The 21076-nt window shown below is 44.1% G+C and overlaps 1 protein-coding gene across 2 annotated transcripts in view; it reads left to right on the top strand.

Moving 5' to 3' along the window:
- OSBPL10 (oxysterol binding protein like 10) overlaps positions 1–21076 on the top strand; it is a 407162-nt gene that overhangs the window by 253887 nt on the left and 132199 nt on the right. For both annotated transcript variants that reach the window (XM_030205974.1, XM_030205965.1), the window contains one exon: positions 20418–20625. In XM_030205974.1, the coding sequence (XP_030061834.1) occupies positions 20418–20625 (208 nt within the window). The remainder of the gene's footprint in view (positions 1–20417; positions 20626–21076) is intronic.

Raw genomic sequence — 21076 nt, 5'->3', positions numbered from 1 at the left:
AGTACCCGAGGCAATAGACTTGTCCAAGATCACAAGTAGCTGCAGTAGAAGAATCAAGAGTCAAACCCTGGCTTCTCCGCATGCTGCTTTAACTACTAGGCTACTTTTCTGCTCCAGGCTCCTTCTCATGCCCAAAACACAATGCTGGTGTAAGGCAAGTGCTTAGACAGCTGATTTTAGACACTAGTCCACAACTGCATCTGCAACAGTGACAGGAGAGCCCAAGGCCAATGCAGTACAGGTACTGCATGACAGTGACTGTACAACTGCCGTTCACAATACACGGTGGTGTAAAGAGTCAGCGACTCTTCTTGCAGTTCCTCTTATAGCCTGGCAGGAATCAGTGTGTCTCTAACTGATATAAAATGGAATGTGATTGATGATGTTGCCAATTTAGACCAGTTAGATTAAATGAAGGTAAGTCATTTTGACACCTTTTCTCAATGTCTCTGCACGTAGTGATTTTATGGAATCGCAGACCGCACTGAACTGAAATGCAGATCGCAGCTCTAGCGGTGACCCTGTGCGTGACTGGCCCACCCACCCAAGACCTGCCAAGTCTCCCACGAAACACGCGGCGCCAGCTCCCATTTCCGACCACTGCTGCTTCTGTTGAGCTTACACAACAATAACTGGACCAAACTGTAGTATTGCAATTTGTATCAAATATGGCTTTAAAGGCTGTAGAGGTAATCTCATATCATTAAAGATCATTGCATGCCAACCTATAAAATGGTTCCTAGGTCAATGCACATTTGTAATCATCGAACACCTCCAGCCAACCGGTAGTGTCTAATATTGTTAGTATATCTATATTTCAGCTACGTATAGCTTTAAACATCCTACCGTTCAAAAAATCTGTTGAGCAGCAGTGGCCGCTACAAAAACAAAAAGAACTAATTAAAGCACCAAAAATGTTTTTAAAAAGCAAGCGCGGCACTGCAGGCAGCCATCAGGCACTGGCTGTCGGTTCTACAGCCGCAGAATGTACAGTGGTGGAAATAAGTATTTGATCCCTTGCTGATTTTGTAAGTTTGCCCACTGACAAAGACATGAGCAGCCCATAATTGAAGGGTAGGTTATTGGTAACAGTGAGAGATAGCACATCACAAATTAAATCCGGAAAATCACATTGTGGAAAGTATATGAATTTATTTGCATTCTGCAGAGGGAAATAAGTATTTAATCCCTCTGGCAAACAAGACCTAATACTTGGTGGCAAAACCCTTGTTGGCAAGCACAGCGGTCAGACGTCTTCTGTAGTTGATGATGAGGTTTGCACACATGTCAGGAGGAATTTTGGTCCACTCCTCTTTGCAGATCATCTCTAAATCATTAAGAGTTCTGGGCTGTCGCTTGGCAACTCGCAGCTTCAGCTCCCTCCATAAATTTTCAATGGGATTAAGGTCTGGTGACTGGCTAGGCCACTCCATGACCCTAATGTGCTTCTTCCTGAGCCACTCCTTTGTTGCCTTGGCTGTATGTTTTGGGTCATTGTCGTGCTGGAAGACCCAGCCACGACCCATTTTTAAGGCCCTGGCGGAGGGAAGGAGGTTGTCACTCAGAATTGTACGGTACATGGCCCCATCCATTCTCCCATTGATGCGGTGAAGTAGTCCTGTGCCCTTAGCAGAGAAACACCCCCAAAACATAACATTTCCACCTCCATGCTTGACAGTGGGGACGGTGTTCTTTGGGTCATAGGCAGCATTTCTCTTCCTCCAAACATGGCGAGTTGAGTTCATGCCAAAGAGCTCAATTTTTGTCTCATCTGACCACAGCACCTTCTCCCAATCACTCTCGGCATCATCCAGGTGTTCACTGGCAAACTTCAGACGGGCCGTCACATGTGCCTTCCGGAGCAGGGGGACCTTGCGGGCGCTGCAGGATTGCAATCCGTTATGTCGTAATGTGTTACCAATGGTTTTCGTGGTGACAGTGGTCCCAGCTGCCTTGAGATCATTGACAAGTTCCCCCCTTGTAGTTGTAGGCTGATTTCTAACCTTCCTCATGATCAAGGATACCCCACGAGGTGAGATTTTGCGTGGAGCCCCAGATCTTTGTCGATTGACAGTCATTTTGTACTTCTTCCATTTTCTTACTATGGCACCAACAGTTGTCTCCTTCTCGCCCAGCGTCTTACTGATGGTTTTGTAGCCCATTCCAGCCTTGTGCAGGTGTATGATCTTGTCCCTGACATCCTTAGACAGCTCCTTGCTCTTGGCTCTTGTAGAGGTTAGAGTCTGACTGATTCACTGAGTCTGTGGACAGGTGTCTTTCATACAGGTGACCATTGCCGACAGCTGTCTGTCATTCAGGTAACGAGTTGATTTGGAGCATCTACCTGGTCTGTAGGGGCCAGATCTCTTACTGGTTGGTGGGGGATCAAATACTTATTTCCCTCTGCAGAATGCAAATAAATTCATATACTTTCCACAATGTGATTTTCCGGATTTAATTTGTGATGTGCTATCTCTCACTGTTACCAATAACCTACCCTTCAATTATGGGCTGCTCATGTCTTTGTCAGTGGGCAAACTTACAAAATCAGCAAGGGATCAAATACTTATTTCCACCACTGTAGGTGTGTAGGTGCAACCTGGAACCGAATAAAACATGGCCTAGGAGGGTGGAGTTGGATTCTAGCCACCGAACAGATTCTGCAGAACTGCCTGTCCGAACAAACTGTCACGTTGGGTATCCTAATGCAGACAATAGTGGGATGTGAATGAGTGGACTGAAAACCACATGGCAGCCTTGCAAATCTCCTCTATGGAGGCTGATCTCAAGTGGAATACGGATGCCGCCATGGCTCTGACATTGTGAGCTGTGACATATAGTAACATAGTAGATGACGGCAGAAAAATACCTGCATGGTCCATCCAGTCTGCCCAACAAGATAACTCATATGTGCTACTTTTTGTGTATACCTTACCTTGATTTGTATCTGTCTTTTTCAGGGCACAGACCGTATAAGTCTGCCCAGCACTAGCCCCGCCTCCCAACCACCAGCCCCTTGATTTGTTTGGTTGGACATAATTACAATGTAGGATCCAGTCTTTAGGAAGCCATTGAACCATGTTGCCACTGCACCACCGATTCCTATGTTGTCGAGCAGTGTGGTGTGATCTACTAGGTCGTACGCACTTGACATGTTGAATTGTAGCAGTAATACGTTTTGTCCTTGACATATCATGCTTCTGAATTTTGTTATCAGGATAGTTTTGACCATTTCAGTGCTGTGTTGTGATCTGAAACTTGATTGGGATTTATGAAGAATTGAGAATTTTGTCAAGTTAGTTGCTGTGTTACTGGATCTTCCATCATTTGGGTCACTAGTGGTATTGAGGCTACTGGTCTGTAATTTCTGATATCACTGATCTTGTTGGTAGTGTTTTTGGGGATAGGTGTGAGTACTATGTCGCCTTTGTCTGTTGGAAATTGACCTCTTTTCAAACATGTATGTGATGTGTTTGGTGAGGTACTCAATGAACCAGCCTGGTGAGTTTTTCATCATGTAGTTGGGGCATTTGTCAAGTATGCAGTATGCATTCATGTATTTTGTCAATAGTGTCTTTACTGTGTCTTGCTGGGGTGGTTTGAATGTGGTCCATATTCTGTCTGCAGTAGTGTGGTTGTTGTATGTTTCACAGTCCTGTAGGTAGTTTGTGATGTTTATTTGTGTTTTTTGCAAAGTTTGATCTTGTGTTTGTTATTTTGTTTTTGAAGTATTGTGCAAGCTTGTATGCAGTTGGTGGTATTTCAGTTGTCACTAATATGTTCTGGGTTTTCAGTAATTTGTTCATGACTTCAAATATTTTTTTGTATTGGTCTGGTCGAGGTTCGTATATGTACTGTAGTGTTCTGCTTTCACTTTATTTATGCTGTTTGTGTATGTTCTTATGGCCTTTCTACATATGGTTTTGTTTGAGTCTGTTTTGTTTTTGGCCCATGCTCTTTCGAGTTTCCTACAGAGTTTCTTCATGTGTAGTAGTTTGTCTTTAAACTAAGGATGTGATTGTTTTGTGATTTTTGTTTTTGTTTTGTGTGGTGCTATTTTGTTTAGTATGTTTTCACTTGTTTCATCCCAGTTTCTCATGAAGTGTTTATCCTCGAGTGATATGTTGTTGAGTTCATTGTTGTTGTCCAGAATGTGTGGTTGTCTACTTTTCCTCTGGTTGTAAATCTGTGTTGGGTTCTTGGCTCTCTTTTCTTGCTGTTTTCTTTCCATTGTAGTGTGAAAGTGAGCTTGCTGTGGTCTGACCATGGTACTTCTTCCCATGTGTGGTTTGTGAATATGTGGTTGCTACTCGTTGAGAATCTGTGGGCTAGTATTTCTAATTGGTGTCCTTTTGTGTGCGATGAGACTTCTTGTGCTGTTGTGAAGTTCCATTGGTTTATGGAGTTCATTAGTGTTGTGGTGTTTGTGTCATTTTGTTTTTCTACGTGCAGGTTTATGTCACCTACTAGTAGGACATTTGGGTGATTGGTGCAGATGTTTGATACGAAGTCCGTGAAATCATCTTCGGCATTTGTCCAGCTTCCTGGAGGGTGGTAGAATAATGTGATGCATATTTGTTCAGTTAGTGTTGTGTCAGTGATTTTGCATGCCAGAATGTTGATTGTTGAGGATGTATGTTTAGCGACAGGTTCTGCTGTGGAGGATTTGTATACTATTGCAGCATCTCGTTCCCTTCTTTTGGTTCTGTTAATATGTATCATTTTGTATCCTGGTGGGCATAGGTCTAGTAGTGCAGGGTCGTCTTCAAGGTGCAGCCATGTTTCAATTATGAGCAGTAGTCTGAGTTGTTCCGTTTCTATCCAGTGTCTTAATAGTGTTGTCTTATTTACTGCCGATCTCAACCTATTTGCATAACCTATTTGTATTGGGACATACGTGTTATGTTTAATATTGGTGTTTTTAACAGTTTGTAGTTGTCTGTGTGGTCTGCCTCTTTTGCTGTTGTGGTTTTGTTGGGTGTTGTTCATGTTTGGTTTCATGTTGCTGGTTGTTTGGCCATTGTGGTGTTGTTTAGGTGGCGATTGGGTTCTCCCAGTTGTAGGAGTGGGCGTCTTCTTCCTGTGATGCATACTGGTATTTTATTCCATTTGGTTGGAGTTGTTGCTGGTATCCCCATTATCCACATTGTTGTAGGCCAATTTTTGGGGTTATTTCTGGATTGGGGGGTGTTTGCATGTGAATATGTGTGTGTTTGGGCTCTGAGGTGCTTGTGTTTGTGTGTTACATGGGGATGTTTTGTTTTTTTTTTTTTTTTACCTTGGCTGGGGGCAGTGGTCCTAGGGAGGCTGACACCCGGGGCAGATTGCCAATGCGCCCCGCCCCCCCGGGTGCAGCACCCCCCCCCCAAGTGCAGCGACCCCCCCCCCAGTGCAGCGCGACCCCCCCCCCCCGGCAAAAGGACTCCCCCCCTGGGTGCATGCCGCTGGGGGGGGGGGGTGCCACGCGCCAGTCAGCTTTGTTCGTTTCCATGCTCCCTCTGCCCCGGAACAGGTTAGTTCCTGTTCCGGGGCAGAGGGAGCATGGAAACGAACGAAGCTGACCAGCGCGCGGCACCCCCCCCCCCCCAGTGGCATGCACCCGGGGCGGACCGCCCCCACCCCCTTGGTACACCACTGGCTGGGGGTTTGCCTGCATCAGTGAGAATGATCAGATAGAAGAGAGGTAGCTAGTACATAAAAACAATACCCACAGCAGTGAAAATGTCCTTCAGTAACAGTCATGTCTAAAAGATAAATGAGCAGTGGATGTTCTTGCTTAGAGAGTGGAGGGTGCTGTGGCTAATCATGTTAGCCAAGAGGAGCAGTGTAGAGGGCACATACTTGCCACATCACCTCCAAGGTGAGAGGTATTGGTTCTGGGCTGCTGTTCTTGAATGATAGGTCGTGCAGCTCCGAATAGGGTGCCTGCAACTTCGTGTAGGGTGCCTGCAGTACGGGTGGTGGGCCATCCAGAACTGGGCTGTCGCAGGGCGTGGACACCGAATGGCAGTCCACCTTTCATGGTTCATCTGCATCCAGTGTTCCCGCAGCCTCAGGGTGCGCTGCTGTTCTGACTCCTTGGCTGGTCGTCACCAAGCCTGGTGAGGGTGAGACTATGCTGTTCTGGGCTGGAGTGTGCTGTGGTGTGTCGATGTTTGATTGCACTGCCGATCCACGTCTTCCTGATCTGGTCCATCAACCCCAGACTGCTCTGTCGAGCCGCATGGTCTAATTGGTCCGCAGGATGAGGATGGCTTCCCCACTAATTTTGCTCCTAGGTTCCTCTCAATAGGTTGTGGTGTCACTCTCTGTCTGATTTGACAATTTCCTTTGTTTGCTGTTTGAAAGAAGTTTACAAATGCTCTGTTCTCTTTTTCAAGTTGCCAGTTTGGAATTACCATGGGCAATGGAGAGGGGAGGAGGAGATGAGCTGAATAGGACAGGTATTTTGAGACAGGAGAGTAATTAACCTTAAGCACTTCTTGGAATTCAGCTATGAGAAAAGCTTCCATAATACTTGTTTTAAATCTCCTTTATTTAAGTCAGGAACATTGTTTTTCTTGAGGCTGTTGTATATTCTTCCCCAGATTACTAGGATATATGAAGATCTTTGATTTATTTAGGCAGTGCAGATGTTTGTATTAAAGTAGGTGAGATTACAGAGCTTTCTATCTGTTCAGTATAACAAAAGCCAGTTTGTCTTTGGCTGCAATTAACAGGGGAGTGTTAATTTCACTGACAGTCCTCGATAAGGGTCTGAGGCCCAGATGCACAAAACGTTAACGACCCTTTAACGACCCTCTAACGAGGAAAATTTGTTTGAAACGTAGCATGCATTAAAGGCCATTTTCCGACGACGCTAGCAGCTAACGAAAACGGAATGCAAATGAGAAACTACCATTGAAATGTGGACAATTTGGAATGCACTAACCATACCAACGATTGCAACGAATCATTTTCCGTGAGAAATTTAACGTCAGCTCAGACCTGTCGTTAAGGCCTGAGCTGTCATCTCCCCGCTTCCCCCTGCACCATGAAAATCCAAGCTGGCATGTTTAAAAACAAAAGTGAGATAAAAAAAAACACTTGGCTCCCCGCTTCCCTCTGCATAAAATAAAAAATGAACACAAAATCGAAAAAGGATCAGGAGGGGGCAAAGGCACTCGTCAGAAGCGTCCAGTATGGATGGCCTTGCCCCCCCCTGCCCCCCCCCCCCGAGGTCGCCGCTGCTCCCCGCTTCCGCTCGTATAAAATGAAAAATTAAAACAAAACTAAAAAGTTTAGCAGCCCTGGTCCCCCTCTCTTCCTGTCTCTCTCTGTACTCCTCCCATAGCTCCGCCTCCTGGCATCCTCCGCCCCGTGCCCTGCCCCCCTGAGCTCGTCGTCACCACTCCCCCCTCTACCGGACCCCCCTCCCGCTTTACCAACCCGCGTAGCGCCTCTCACCTCTGTGTAAAGGCACTGCACGGGATGGAACAGCTGATCGGCGATCACTGCTGCCTCCTCCGACGTCGCCAATCAGCTGTTCCATCCCGTGCAGCGCCTTCACACAGAGGTGAGAGGCGCTGCGCGGGTCGGTAAAGCGGAGGGGGGTCCGGTAGAGGAGAGGAGCGGTGGTGACGAGTTCAGGGGGCGGGGCACAGGGGCGGAGGATGCCGGGAGGTGGAGCTATGGGAGGAGTACAGCGAGAGACAGGAAGGGAGGGGGACTGGGGCTGCTAAACTTTTTAGTTTTGTTTTAATCTTTTATACGAGCGGAAGCAGGGAGCAGCGGCGACCTCGGGGGGGGGGGGGGGCAAGGCCGTCCATACTGGACGCTTCTGACGAGCGCCTTTGCCCCCTCCCGATCCTTTTTCGATTTTGTGTTCATTTTTTATTTTATGCAGAGGGAAGCGGGGAGCCACTGTTTTGGACGTTTGTGGCATGCGCAGAGCAGCCAGCATAACGCTTGGCTGCTCTGCACATGCTTTAGGGGCCAATTACCGACGGGGATTACGAATCTTTGACACATTGTACTTTTCAATACCGCACCGAACTTGTGTGTGACTTGTTTTTTTGCTGCATGCTTCGTTTTTTCAAATTCGTTAAGGACATTAACGTTTTACATTTTTTTACGTATGGTTGATGCATCTGGGCATGAGTCGCTTTGAAGTAAGAAAAGTTGAGATTCTCTGACAGATATGTAATCATTATTTTATTTATATTTTGTACTTTTATATCTTGAAACAAGGTATACATACTTTAAAGTCCATTATCTGATATCTTGTAGGCACTTCTGTTCACTAGAGACATCGATCTAAAGACTGTATTTCACATCTGTGAGATTATTGCTAGTTTAATTGAGGGGGAGCTTCGGAAGATATCAGAAATTTAGAGATAATATAGGTTAAAGATATGAGCTTCAACTTACGGAATTGCAGTTATGGTTTCATAGTTGTACAGTTCCTGAATCCTGGTGGTGTTTGATGATCCAACTGATGCAGAAGCAGATTCACTTAGAAGCTTTTTCTTTTGTTGTTGTAGATCCAGCTCATCACAGGAAAGAGAGAGGTTGTTTGCTTGTAGAGTGCAGGGAGACAGAAATTTGCTTTTATCCTGTCAAAACAATGAGATTAAACTAAGTGAAGCAAAGAAATCTCAAAATAAACTCAGGCCTGATGACCCAACATATACTGAGCAGAAGTATGTAAGAATTTGAGCAGTAAATAAACAAATAGTGTGTTATTTAGCCTGACATGTGGGAGCCCGATGTGAACACAGCCCTGCATCTGAGTTGCTCCAGAATGTTTGTGTTCTTTAAAATGCCACAGCTGGTGTAAAAGAAAAAAAAAAACCTTCTCACCGCAACAGCTGAATACTGACCTGTATATTTTTAATCATACTACTGGGTTGATTTCTACTTCTGAAGGTAGACTGTGTGAAGTGAGATTTGAAGACAGAACAGAGTTTAGGGATCATCTGTAGATGTGAGTTAGTATTTCTCTCATCCTTCAGAACTATAATCACAAAGGCAAAAATCTTCTGTAGCCCTTGGATCTGCTTGTGCAATGGTCTGCTGGGGACCATTAAAAAATATAAAAAGCATTCCTTGAAATCTGTTGACAGTAGAGATGTGTACAGGGAAGAACTGTTCAGTTCATTTTTGGCTATTTTCTTTCCTTTTAATGTGATCTTTTTAAAGCATGCAAATGGACTTAACTTGAGTTAATTTATAGATTAATACATGCTAGATCAATTTTGCATACACTAAACTTTTTTAGGTATGCCAAGAAACCAAACGTGTACCAACAAATGCATATACCTAGTTGACAGTGACATCTAATGGTTAGATCTATTATCACACTTTGTTTCATTTTACTCTTTCCATGCCAATGGAGTGATTGGGAACTGCTCCATTCTAACCACCCCTCTCCTCTCCCATCCAGGTTAGGGACACATGTGGAGGCAATACAGATGTAAACACAATTGCACATACATAGAGGGGCTGGAAAAAATTCCCATGTGCTGCATGCTTTCCCTAGCTGTTATTAATAGAAATCAAACAAAATAAAACATGGAAAAGAAAATAAGATGATACCTTTTTTATTGGACATAACTTAATAACTTAAGTTGTGTCCAATAAAAAAGGTATCATCTTCTTTTCTTTTCCATGTTTTATTTTGTTTGATTTCTATTGATAACCTTAAGAGTGGACTAACACGGCTACCACACTCCTCTACCTAGCTGTTATTGAACTCCAATGACTTCCTTTCCCTATCTCTGGCTACACTTACAGAATGGAATTGTCATAATTCCAATGCATTCTGCAGCTCCCATGCCAACCGTGGAACGCTGTGGGTAGCAGAAGTATCTGCAGCATTCCACCAGAATGAAATGGATAAATCGCACTCGGACATTGGCCGGGAAAGATGGGTGAAGAGATGCTTCAAGGCATGTAATAGCTAACTTGCTAGCAGGGCTGGTGTTAGACATTCAGGGACCCAGGGTAGACACCGGGAAGGGGCCCCGAAAGCTGGCATTCAGCCTATGCCTCCTTCAGTATGGGGGTCCAGGGCAATTGCCTTGTTTGCCACCCCCTAATGCCAGCCCTGCATGCTAGGGTTTGTCTTCTCTATTGACCATTCATATAGAATATAGTCATAGAGAGATGTTACTTAATATTATTGTTGCTGGATTGGTTTGTGATAAGGCCTATCCTCTAATGTGTGTGTCTAAATAAAGTTCTGGGTGTACTAGCGGACAGGATGGCAAAAATTCTGGAACATATTGAAATACCGCATGGAAAACTATTTTTTCTCTGGTATGTGGCAGACTGAGAAACTGAATGTGGTTTGACACCAGCTTCTAAAATGTTGACAGAAAAAGTGAACAAGTACTGTATAATGGATTTGTGGAGTACACTCTTTTCAAGTAGCACAGGGCAGACAGTTTTCTGGGCCTTGAAAAGTAATAGATATAGAAAAAAATGTATCGGCACACCCTTATTTTATTATCCTCACTTTAATATTCCCTTATCTCTTGTTTGTCCTGTTTGTCTGTCCTAATTAGATTGTAAGCTCTGTCGAGCAGGGACTGTCTCTTCATGTTCAAGTGTACAGCGCTGCGTACGTCTAGTAGCGCTTTAGAAATGATAAGTAGTAGTAGTAGTAATAGAACATCCTGACAAAATAGAAATGCATGAGAAAGAAGTAATCAGTGTTTCATCATTAGTAGTTTTCATTTCATGGGCTCAGATTCACATCTGAGATTATGAAAGGAAGATATACTATTAGGATTTGCTTAGATTGCAGCTTATTGAATAAACTTGCCACTGCACATTTACCTACATACACACATGAAGTGCATGTTATGGCTAGGCCAGTATATATTTGATTAGAAAGTAGGGTGTGCAGGTCAAAACGTCTTGCTTCATTTAGCTTCTCATATTTATGGGATTTTCCATTTTATTCAGGGGTTTTAAATTATTTTTGTTCTGGGGCCAGTGTTATCAATAGTGTTCCCTATTCAGCAGTATTACACCTATCAATAAATTCTTGAGCAATACCACGTGCGCTGCTAATGACGTGGATAAAATCTCCAAACTTTTGGAGGTTTTCCTGTCATTTCAGGTTGAAAGTGACATGAAATGATCTGGGAAACATTGTTTAAAACAAATGCACATCCCTATCAGAAAATGGCACACTGAAGAACAGTATAAAATAAACTCTGTTTTAGAGCATCCTGGAGGGCAGTCTAAAAGTTAACAAAAATCAGAAGGTGCAACCCAACAGTGTCAAGTTGAAGTGTTAAGATTTCTTTGGGGGGTTTTTTGTGTGGAGAAAATGACAGTTTTGTAGTTCTGGGGTGTGATGCTCAAAACCATATTAAACATAGACTGTCGATACTTTGGAGCACTGCTTTTTTTACCTAGTGTTTCAGGAAATGCTTCATATTTGAGGACCTCTTTTATCAAGCCGAGATAGCAGTTCACGCACAGCAAAGCCGACGAAATCCATTCAAAATGAGTGGGCTTTGTGAGCATTGCCGCACCGAGGACCGCTAGTGCGGCTTGATAGAAAAGGCCCTTAGTTTTGGTAGATTTAGTAAATGTGTTTTATTTCTACCTCTTCAAGTAAAGAATGCAAACTGGAAGATTATGGTGTTCGTGTTTATTTCAACAGGTTTCTAAAGCATTCTGCAGTGATGGAAGTGAAACTTTTCTTTGGTGCATTTTGAATAGTAAGCATTCCAAGATGACCTAAGTGCTTATAAAAGCAAGAGCTGTGGGTTCAGGCGCAAAGGATGCGGAGGCAGCTCGGTTCACAGCGTTCCCACCAGTCTGTCAGCTGCAGCATCTGGTAGATTGTACTTGACAGGGAGAGCATTTTCAAAATATTTTCCAAAATGTAAATATTATTTTTGGTTTTACCTTTTAAATAGATTTTCCACTCTCTTTTCACTCCCTATTTTAATAATTCCACCCTCACACTGCTCTTAATCTGGTCATTATGGTGGCAATGTTGAGGTTCAGAGCAATGTTCCCTTTAAGCTGAGCGGGAGTCCTCCAACCACATTCCTACCAGTGAGGGCTGGTGCTTCAATATTGTTTTTTCAATCACTAGGGACAGGCAGGTTTCCTAAAGTCCTTCAGAGCTTGCCTGTTCCTTGCTACTGAAAATGTGATACCGAATTAGCATGTCCCACTGGCAGGAAAAGTAGGTGGAGATCTCCTGCACAGCTTATAGGGAACATTGGTTGGGAGCCATGCAGCAGAGCTCCTTCCGGAGCCTTGATCATGGTCTTTAAATGCAGTCACTAGATATTGCCCTTACTGATGAGCACAACTCCCTCTCACCCCTCCCCCAGGGACTGTGAACGCTGCCTCCACAGCATCCCTAGCTGACCCAGGGTGCAGAAGACTTGATCCAGGGATTAAATTGGGCATCTCCCACCTCCTCACTCAGCCCCTGCTTGTAAAAGAATTTGGCCTGTTGATAGAAGGCACTGCTGTCAGATAGTCACCTTCTCTTCCAGCTCAGGTACCTAATACCTGTTGTAGGTATCTTTCCGATTGCAGACACTGCATCTGCCACCAGTTTAACCCCTCTGAGATTTTCCCATGGCATCCCTACACATTTTTTTACAGGGTTAGCCGTAGGAGACTGGGATTAATTTGTATTAGTAGCAAAAATTGTATGTTTCTTTGTTGAGTGGAGCATGTCTCTGACTCCTTTCCACAGTATATCTCCTGGCTACAGAACTGGAAGGATTAATTTGTTTAGGGAATGAAGAAGAATTAGTTGATCAGGCAGCTTGCCTAACAAGTTTATTTTGAGAAGTGTTTAGAGTGGGACCCAAATCAAGTTCTGAAATATTGTGTGTGTGTGTGGTGAGAGAGAGAGAGAGAGAGAGAGAGAGAGAGAGAATACGTGGGATGAAATCTGTGTACTTCACAGAAAATAGACACAAAGAAACCCAGTTAGTAAGAACATCAGGCAACATCCCAGAAATGGAAGACAAGCAGCCACTAATAAAGTTGCAAGTTTAGAAAGCTAGAACAGTAAAAGGTGCTACTGGGCAGGCATCTGGAAGAGGGGTGGGTTAGAGTTCAACTCCAGCTAGCCAGTCCCACTAGAAAAAAGAAGGCTAGAGTAAAGAAACTAAAACAAAGCAGACAAATAGTGGAAGTAAAACCAAATTCAAATGACCAGCTCAAACAGGAGAGTAAGAGTTTCAAAACAAGTTTATTAGGACCCAACACGGGTTTCCATAGAGTGGAGAAACTGCCAGAAGGAAGGAGTATTTGTAGAGGGCTACAGTATAGGGAGGCATCCTTGTCAGAGAAATCTAAGCAAGAAGAAACCAGACAAGACTGACTTAAATCGCCCAATCTAGATGGTATACATAAGTTCTGGAAGAATGCAATAATTCGGTGGTCAGTGTAATGCCAATTTTTAAAAAGGGTTTCAGGGGTCTCTAGGAAAGTATAGACCAGTGAGCCTGATGTTGTTGCTGAGCAAAATGGCAAAAAGCCATTCTGAAAAACAAAATTACTGAATATTTGGATAGACATGGCTTAATGGATCAGAGCCAATAAGGATTTAGCAGAGGTGAAGTCTTCCTTTACTAATCCCTTAGATTAGTTTGAAGAGGTTAATAAATATGCAGATAAGGGTAAGCCGGATGACACAATATGTCTGTATTTCTAGAAGGTGTTTGATAAAGTCCTTCTTGAGAGACTCCTGAGGAAATGAAAAGGTCATGGGCAAGAAGCAATGCCTTATTGTGAATTGATAACTGGTTAAAAGATAGAAAACAGAGTGCGTAGGGCTAAATGATCAATTTTCTCAATGCAGAAAGGTGAGTAGGTGGGTGCCCCAGGGATTTGAATTGGGCCCAAAGCTTGTTAATATATTTACAAATGATCTTGAAAAGGAAACAAGTGAGCTGACCAAATTTGGGGCTGACACAAAGTTGTTAGATCCCAAGTTGGTTAAGAGGAACGGCAGGAGGGCCTTAGAGACGGGGTGTCAGGGCATCTGTGGCAATGACATTTAGGGGGCAATTCTACAAAGGTTGCCCAAGTTTTAGTGCTAAAATTCAGGGAGGGCACTGAGCATGAATTTTATAATGGCAGCTGGGCACCCAGATCATAAAATAGAACTTAAGTTGGCATTTGCATGCCAACATTGAGGCACTATCACACCATGTAAAAGGTAGACGTAAATGTTAGCAGGTAAATGTTACACATTAATGCGTAACTTTTAATATTCTATAAGTTATGTATCTAAGTGTGGGACCCTCCCATGCTCCACCCACATGCATGCCCCTCCTTGCAGGCATGTGCTGTGCAGGTTGCATGCTAAACTTTGAGATAATACTGCTTGGCGCCCTACCGGCACTTACGCCTATGAATGTTATATTCATGCACGTAAGTGCTAATATTCTATCAGTTTTGGCGCCCTTTTACCAAAGTGCATTAGTCCGTTAATGTGTGGTTTGGCACATGTTAACAGCTAATGCACAAACACATTAACAGCCAACATGGTATATTTAGGTAGCACACAATATAAAGCCACTGAACGTCAGGGCTGTGAAGTGGGTACACCAAACCTTCCACACCGACTAATCTATGTTCTACTGTCTGATTCTGACTCTGATATTAGGCTTTAAACTTTTTGTACTGGTAAATATAACTTATGTTTTTGTCCTGGATCTAAGGTATAACTTATATTTACCTGTAATTTAGATCAAGGACTATGTATATGATAAATTTGCCATATATTAAAATGTAAGTTTTTATTTTGAGGCTGGCGTCGGGGTCGGTACATTTTTACTGACTCTGACTCCACCTAAAATTGCTTCCAACTCTGATTCCATAGTCCTACAGAACGTGCTGCACTTACTGCGCACTGTAGGCCCCTTTTACCAAGCTGGTGGTAATCTGGGCAGCACACAGCACTACCCGGTTACCGCTGGGTACACTCCACTGCTACAAAAGTAAATATATATTTGTAGCAATGGCACGCTGGGGTGAGAAGTATCACTGGGCTGCTGTGGTAGCCCAGTGGTACTTCCTGTTTAGCTAGCGGTAAGCCCACATTGGGCTTACCGCTGCTTAGTAAAAGGTGCCCTGAATAACACACTGTTAGTGCAGGACCATGTACCACATTAAGGGCAAAATCTAACACACTTTAGTAAAAAGGCCCCTTAATGAGCAAATGGTGCTTACATTTAGGTATGCAGCTGATACTCAATTTTATTTTCTGTTTATTTATTTAAAACATTTATTTCTCCAAGAACAAGTGGGCCCTCTTATTCTCACATCTGGGTGACATCATCTGACAGAGCCTGGTGTGGACGTTGATTAGCGAGTAATGTAGAAGCTTCTAGCAACATCCCACTGTGCATGTACTGGTGGTGCCTTCCTGCCTGATGCATGAACATGGGTCCTCCAGTTTTGTTTTTTCCACAGAGTGGAGAGAATATGTGTTCTCTCTTCACGCTGTGCTGTTTTTTTGCAAAGTGCCTTCCTGTGCGGGTTTATATTTCTTTATTATACTTAATTCTTCTTATTTTTGCTTTCTTCAAACCCCTTTTATTTTCTTAAGGGTTTTTCAGCCTTTCTAGGTTTTCTTTGTTTTTGGGTGTGGCTGCCTGGTTTAGGCTGCAGCCTCGACCTCAGTGTGAACACCGTCACTTTTTAAGAGTTCAAGATTGAGGAGTTTAATTTGACCAAGATTCTTTTTTTGATGTCACAGAAGACCCCCAGTGGCTTCAAGGAGGTGCACCCAATGTAATGGGGTGATTTCTGTTTGGGACCCACACTCTTAGTGCATCTGGTGCCTTGGGCCAGATCATGACCCCTCTGATAGTGATCTCTGTTTACAAATACAGTTGAGAACTCAGCGGTCATGACTGGCTCAAAGAGAGCAATGTTTTGGCTCCTCAAAAGCCAGAACCGACCTTGGCACCAGCGGCATCAACCTCCATGGCTGCTTAGACGTCAGCATCCAGTGGGAGAGCACCGGCATCGAGGAGGTCTCCGCTTGTCTTGACACTGGATGCTGATAGCAAGCCCCAGGACCGGTCAACATTGAACCTGACATCGAGGATGTGCGTGGGTTTGGCATCAATCTCATCAGCACCAGGGGATTGGAGCTCTATGCATCAGGGGAAGCCCAAGAAGCATAAGCACTGGTCTTCCTTGACATGGTGCTGGATGCACCAGGACATTGGATCCTCCAATACCCGAAAAGCACCAGCAGCGGGAGGAGCGCTCCTCTTTCTTAGTAGAGATGCTGGTGTGCAAATCATTGAGTGTCTCAGTTCCCGCCATCAGTTCATCATTGACGCCTTCTCAGGCTGCCTCTTCCCCAGCTCCAGTGCCTTTTGCTGTTGCCAACCTTTGAGTGGTTCCAGAGCATGCTCCAAGAGGATCTGGCACAGTTACTGAAGGGGCCTCCCACTCAGGCATCGAGGGTGCTTGTGCCACCAGCAGAACAGCCCCAGCTCTCTCTGATACTCCATCAGTGACAGTACCCAGATTTTTGACACTGGCGCCTCGCAGGGTGTCAAAGTTGACTTCTATACATGCAGAACAGCTCTCGACATCAGAGGAAGAAGCTTCCCCAGAGACTGAGAGTAGGGCTGTACCTCGGGGCTCTTCATTGCGTGGACATCGTTCCACCAGGCTGACATTGGTGCAGACTCATTCAGCTGCCTCTGAATATGCAAAAGAATCTAATTATGACAGCTTTTGGGAATCAGATGAGGATCTGCATTACTTCTCGGAGGAGGAGTCATGTGGAATACCATCTGATCTCTTTCCTACTCAAGAGAGATGGAAATCTCCACCTGAGGTACTCTTTCACTGGTTTTGTGAGTGAGATGGCTGCGGCCATCTCATTTAAGTTGGAGACAGAGGAGGAATCAAGGGCATAAATGTTTGTCCTGGGCTATAAGTCTCCTCCTAAGAAAGGGTCACTATGCCATTGCACCCTATCCTTAAGGACGCACTGTTGAACTGGAGTCTCCTCACAATTCAGGTCACACCCAAGAAGATGGATATGCAATATCATATCTAGAAGGCTCCTGGGCTCCTGGATTCGAGAGGGCACAGCTGCCACACCACTCTATGGTTATCAAATCTGCTGTCAAATGGGCCAAGAGTTTTTGGTCTCATGTCTCGGAGCCCCCTGGACAAGAAGCCAGGACATTGGATTCACTTGGGAGAAAGACTTTACAGGCCTCAATGTTCATTGCCTGCATCCAGTCTTACCATTTCTTCACAAGCCTTTACATGGAGTCTTTAGTGAACAGTACACTAACTCTGGCAGATTCTCTCCCTCTGGAGCAGGCCACAGACTTTCGCCACTTGGCCAACAAGCAGATGGAGTGTAGGAATTATTTGGCCAGGAGCACCTAAAATACTTTTGATGTTGCATCTAGACTCTCTGGCATGGTTTTGGGGATGCACAGATTCTCCTGGCTGTGTATCTCTGACCTCAAACCAGCAGTTCAAGAGAGATTTCTTGTCGTGCTGTGCTGAGGGGACAATTTGTTTGAAGAGAAAGTGGAGGAGATCACTGACCTCATTAAGAAACATATGGTCACCGTCCACATACTCTTGGCATCCTCCATCTGCGTCTTATTCAACAAGAAGATTTTCCAGCGGGCAGGGCATGGGCTTTTGACTTGCTCCAGCATCTCATAGCTGCTCAACAAGTATCCATTCTGGACAGCTTACCAGTTGGAGGGAAGATCACTTTTTATCAACACATATGGCGCCTTGTAACCTCTGACCAGTGGGTTCTTCAAATAGTCTGTCTCGAAATTGGCTCAGAGGCAGACAAATGGGTTATGTGCAGATGTACCATTTTTGTATGGACATACAGGCAACATAGATTTGCGTAGTTTGTAATTTAGAGTGCAACCATAAGTTTTGTTTTAGTTATATTGAAATACTTTGTTTTAGGTGTATTTGATTAGTAGGAATTTGTTATACTCCATTAACCTGCTCAATAAAGAACAACTAGCACTGGAGGATATTGAGCTACAGGACAGTGGAGTAGCCACAGGTGGGCACAGGCCCACCCATTTTTAATTCAGGCCGACCCAGCAGCAGAACAGCTGTGATGTGGCTGGTAGGGATCCCCAAATCGTAACCCCTGAAGACTCCCGGCATCTTTCCCTCCCTTCTCCTAGGTGATTGGGGATGTCTTAACGCCATTCCCCCAAACACCCCAGTATCTCTTAAATTCTTCAGTTCTTCACCGGCAGCAAGCAGAGACTCATACATGCTGCTCATTCTGGTCCCGAGCCTTCCCTCGGACGCAACTTCCTGGTCCTACAAACAGGAAGTTGTATCAGAGGGAAGGCTCAGGGAGTATGCTAACAGGGAGTATGAGTCGCTGCTCACTGCTAGTGAAGAACTAAAGGACTTAAAAGGTACTGGGGGTTTGGGGGAGTGGTGTTAGGAAACCCTCAATTGATTGGGAAGAGATGACAGGTGGGGGGTAGGGTTCTTTGTGCCTACCCACTTTGAACTCAGGTCCATCCAAAATTGGGTGGCTGGCTATGCCCCTGCTACAGGATTGTGGTAGAGGGAGCTCCAAGAAATCAGTGCACAGAGAGGGGCAGGTGCCCCAGGAGACAAAGAGAGAGAGAGGTGATACACTAAGATTAACCCTTGGATCAAGGAGGACAAAGGCATCATAAGAGGGAGTAAGGAATCTGAGATGGATAATACTGTTAATACTGTTAAGAGCTGTCAGTCTGATGAAACTGTTTGACTCTTTTTTGCAGCTATCTTACCTTATTTTTATGGGCTATTTGTCTTCTGGTTTTCATGATCCTTCTTTTGTGTATACTTGCACATTGTTGGAATGCCCATTAAAGGGTAATGTTACTTTAAAGGTAAAACTGTCTTCAACCCATTTTGCTTTTGGTTTACTGTGCCTTAGTACTATAATTGTGCCAAAACCAGTGGTTCCCAAACCTGGTCCTGGAGGCACCCCACCAGTCAGGTTTTCAGGATCTTCACAATGAATATTCATGAGAGAGATTTGCATGCACTGCCTCCACTGCATGCAAATCTCTTTCATGAATATTCATTGTGGATATCCTGAAAACCTAACTGGCTGGGGTGCCTCCGGGAGTAGGTTTTGGAACCACTGGCCTAAGCTCATTCGAAGGGATCCCTTATCTGTTTATGTGCTGTCAGATGGAAGGTGGGAGAGCATTTTTTGCCATCAGTACACTGTTGTACATCTGCCTCTGGGGTAAACCTCAGCCCCAATATGTGAGAATTCTACTACATGGGTGTGTGCCATATATTAATGATAGCATATACAGCTGTACAATGTGAGCAACGGGAATTTAATGAACAAGACTTCTACGGTCTGTGTCCTGAAAATCGCAGATACAAATCAAGGTAAAGTATACACAAGAAGTAGCACATATGAGTTTATCTTGTTGGGCAGACTAGATGGACCGTGCAGGTCTTTTTCTGCCGTCATCTACTATGTTACTATAGTATGTTACCCTCCTTCCTGTTGTGAGATGCCACCAAGGAGGTTTAATAGACAGGAAATTAAGTGATGTCAGAACACTGAAACCAATTAGGTCAGTCTAACTTTTCCCTTCCCAGCACAGCCGTCATCCCCATTCACGTGAAACAAAGCAAGCAAACCTATAAGCTGCTGCATCCACCTTGTCGTTCTTTATTGTTGGTAGCATTTTTATTAAATCTCACTTATATTTTCAAACATGCCAGCTTGTGCAGCATACGGATGTACACAGACGAAGTATAATAATGGAATAACCTTTTATAGGTAGAGTAGTAATTTGTTATAAATCTTAATCAGTGGTCAGTTGGAGGGGCTGGTTACAGGGACACCCTAGCATGTGTTATATTCGTGAGAGATTTTTTTTTTCTCCTGGTAATGGGCCACTAAACATTACAGTGGACTAGATAGGCTCACTTCCACTCCTGTGCCATCCTTTATGCCATGATAAGTCCTGGCTACTGTCTGTTTTTCATGACTAGCTATCAGGAGTGGTAGGCAGGGCTTCTGCTGAACCCTCCACACCTCTGAAGGCAGTATAATGTGCCTCCTTGTGGTTAGTAGCCTTGCTGTTCACCTTAGATTATGTTATTTAATATTCTCCTCCTCAGACTACCTCCCCTCCCCCTGATTCCCTACCTTCTCAGCCTCTGCCAGGATGCCTTCCCTTGGGGACTGCAGCCCACTCCCTTAACACTGGACTTGGCCCCCTAATTGGTTTCTCAGACTAATCTTAATACTGTATGTCTGTACAGTAAAATGTATCAGAAGCCCTTAATGAGCTTTTCACTATCGTCAGCTCTTCCAGAGTTAACCCTTTTCTATGTGCTTTCCATAACACACACTCAGTGCAACATTTCTTTTCCTTTAGGTCATAACCCAAGTGGAAGGACAGCAGAAGAATCTTGTGCAAGCCATTGAATCACTGCCCCCTTCAGGTCCTCTTTCTGCCTTGGACCAGGACTTACTGCTCTTAAAAGCTACCTCTGCTGCCACTCTGAGCTGCCTTGGAGAATGCCTGAATTTACTGCAGCAGAGTATATCTCAAGTGGGGCAGCAGAATAAACCACAGTCTACAGGTGAGAGTAAACCAACTTTTCTATTGCATTAACCGTGGCAGCATTTATATATCTAGTAGCACCAGAGTGTAATAGATAGCAGTAATGGATTTTGCTTGCATCCCTTCTCCTAATTAAATGATGTGGTGGCCATGATTGTCTATTTGAATGTATAGAAATAAAAATGAAAAGCAAAAATATAAGATGACACCTTTGTATTTGACTAAATTCATTTCTTGGTCAGCTTTTGGAAACTAATGTTCCTTTCCTGAGGTCCAAACAGAATGAGCAGTAGTAGATTTCATAGCCAGAAAATGCATTCCAGTGATAGTATGAAGGGGAAGTGGCTTGATGTAACATTTCACTAAGGTATTGCCCAAGTTTTCTTCACAGTGTGTGCTGTTGAGTACAGATACTTTAAAGGGACCATATACAACAAGTGTGAGGATTAAATCAGTCAAAAAATCTTCAA

The sequence above is a fragment of the Microcaecilia unicolor genome, chromosome 1, assembly GCF_901765095.1.
Source record: "Microcaecilia unicolor chromosome 1, aMicUni1.1, whole genome shotgun sequence".
Taxonomy (NCBI): domain Eukaryota; kingdom Metazoa; phylum Chordata; class Amphibia; order Gymnophiona; family Siphonopidae; genus Microcaecilia; species Microcaecilia unicolor.
The sequence above is the reverse complement of the archived record's forward strand: the minus strand, read 5'-3'. Positions and strand labels throughout refer to the sequence as shown.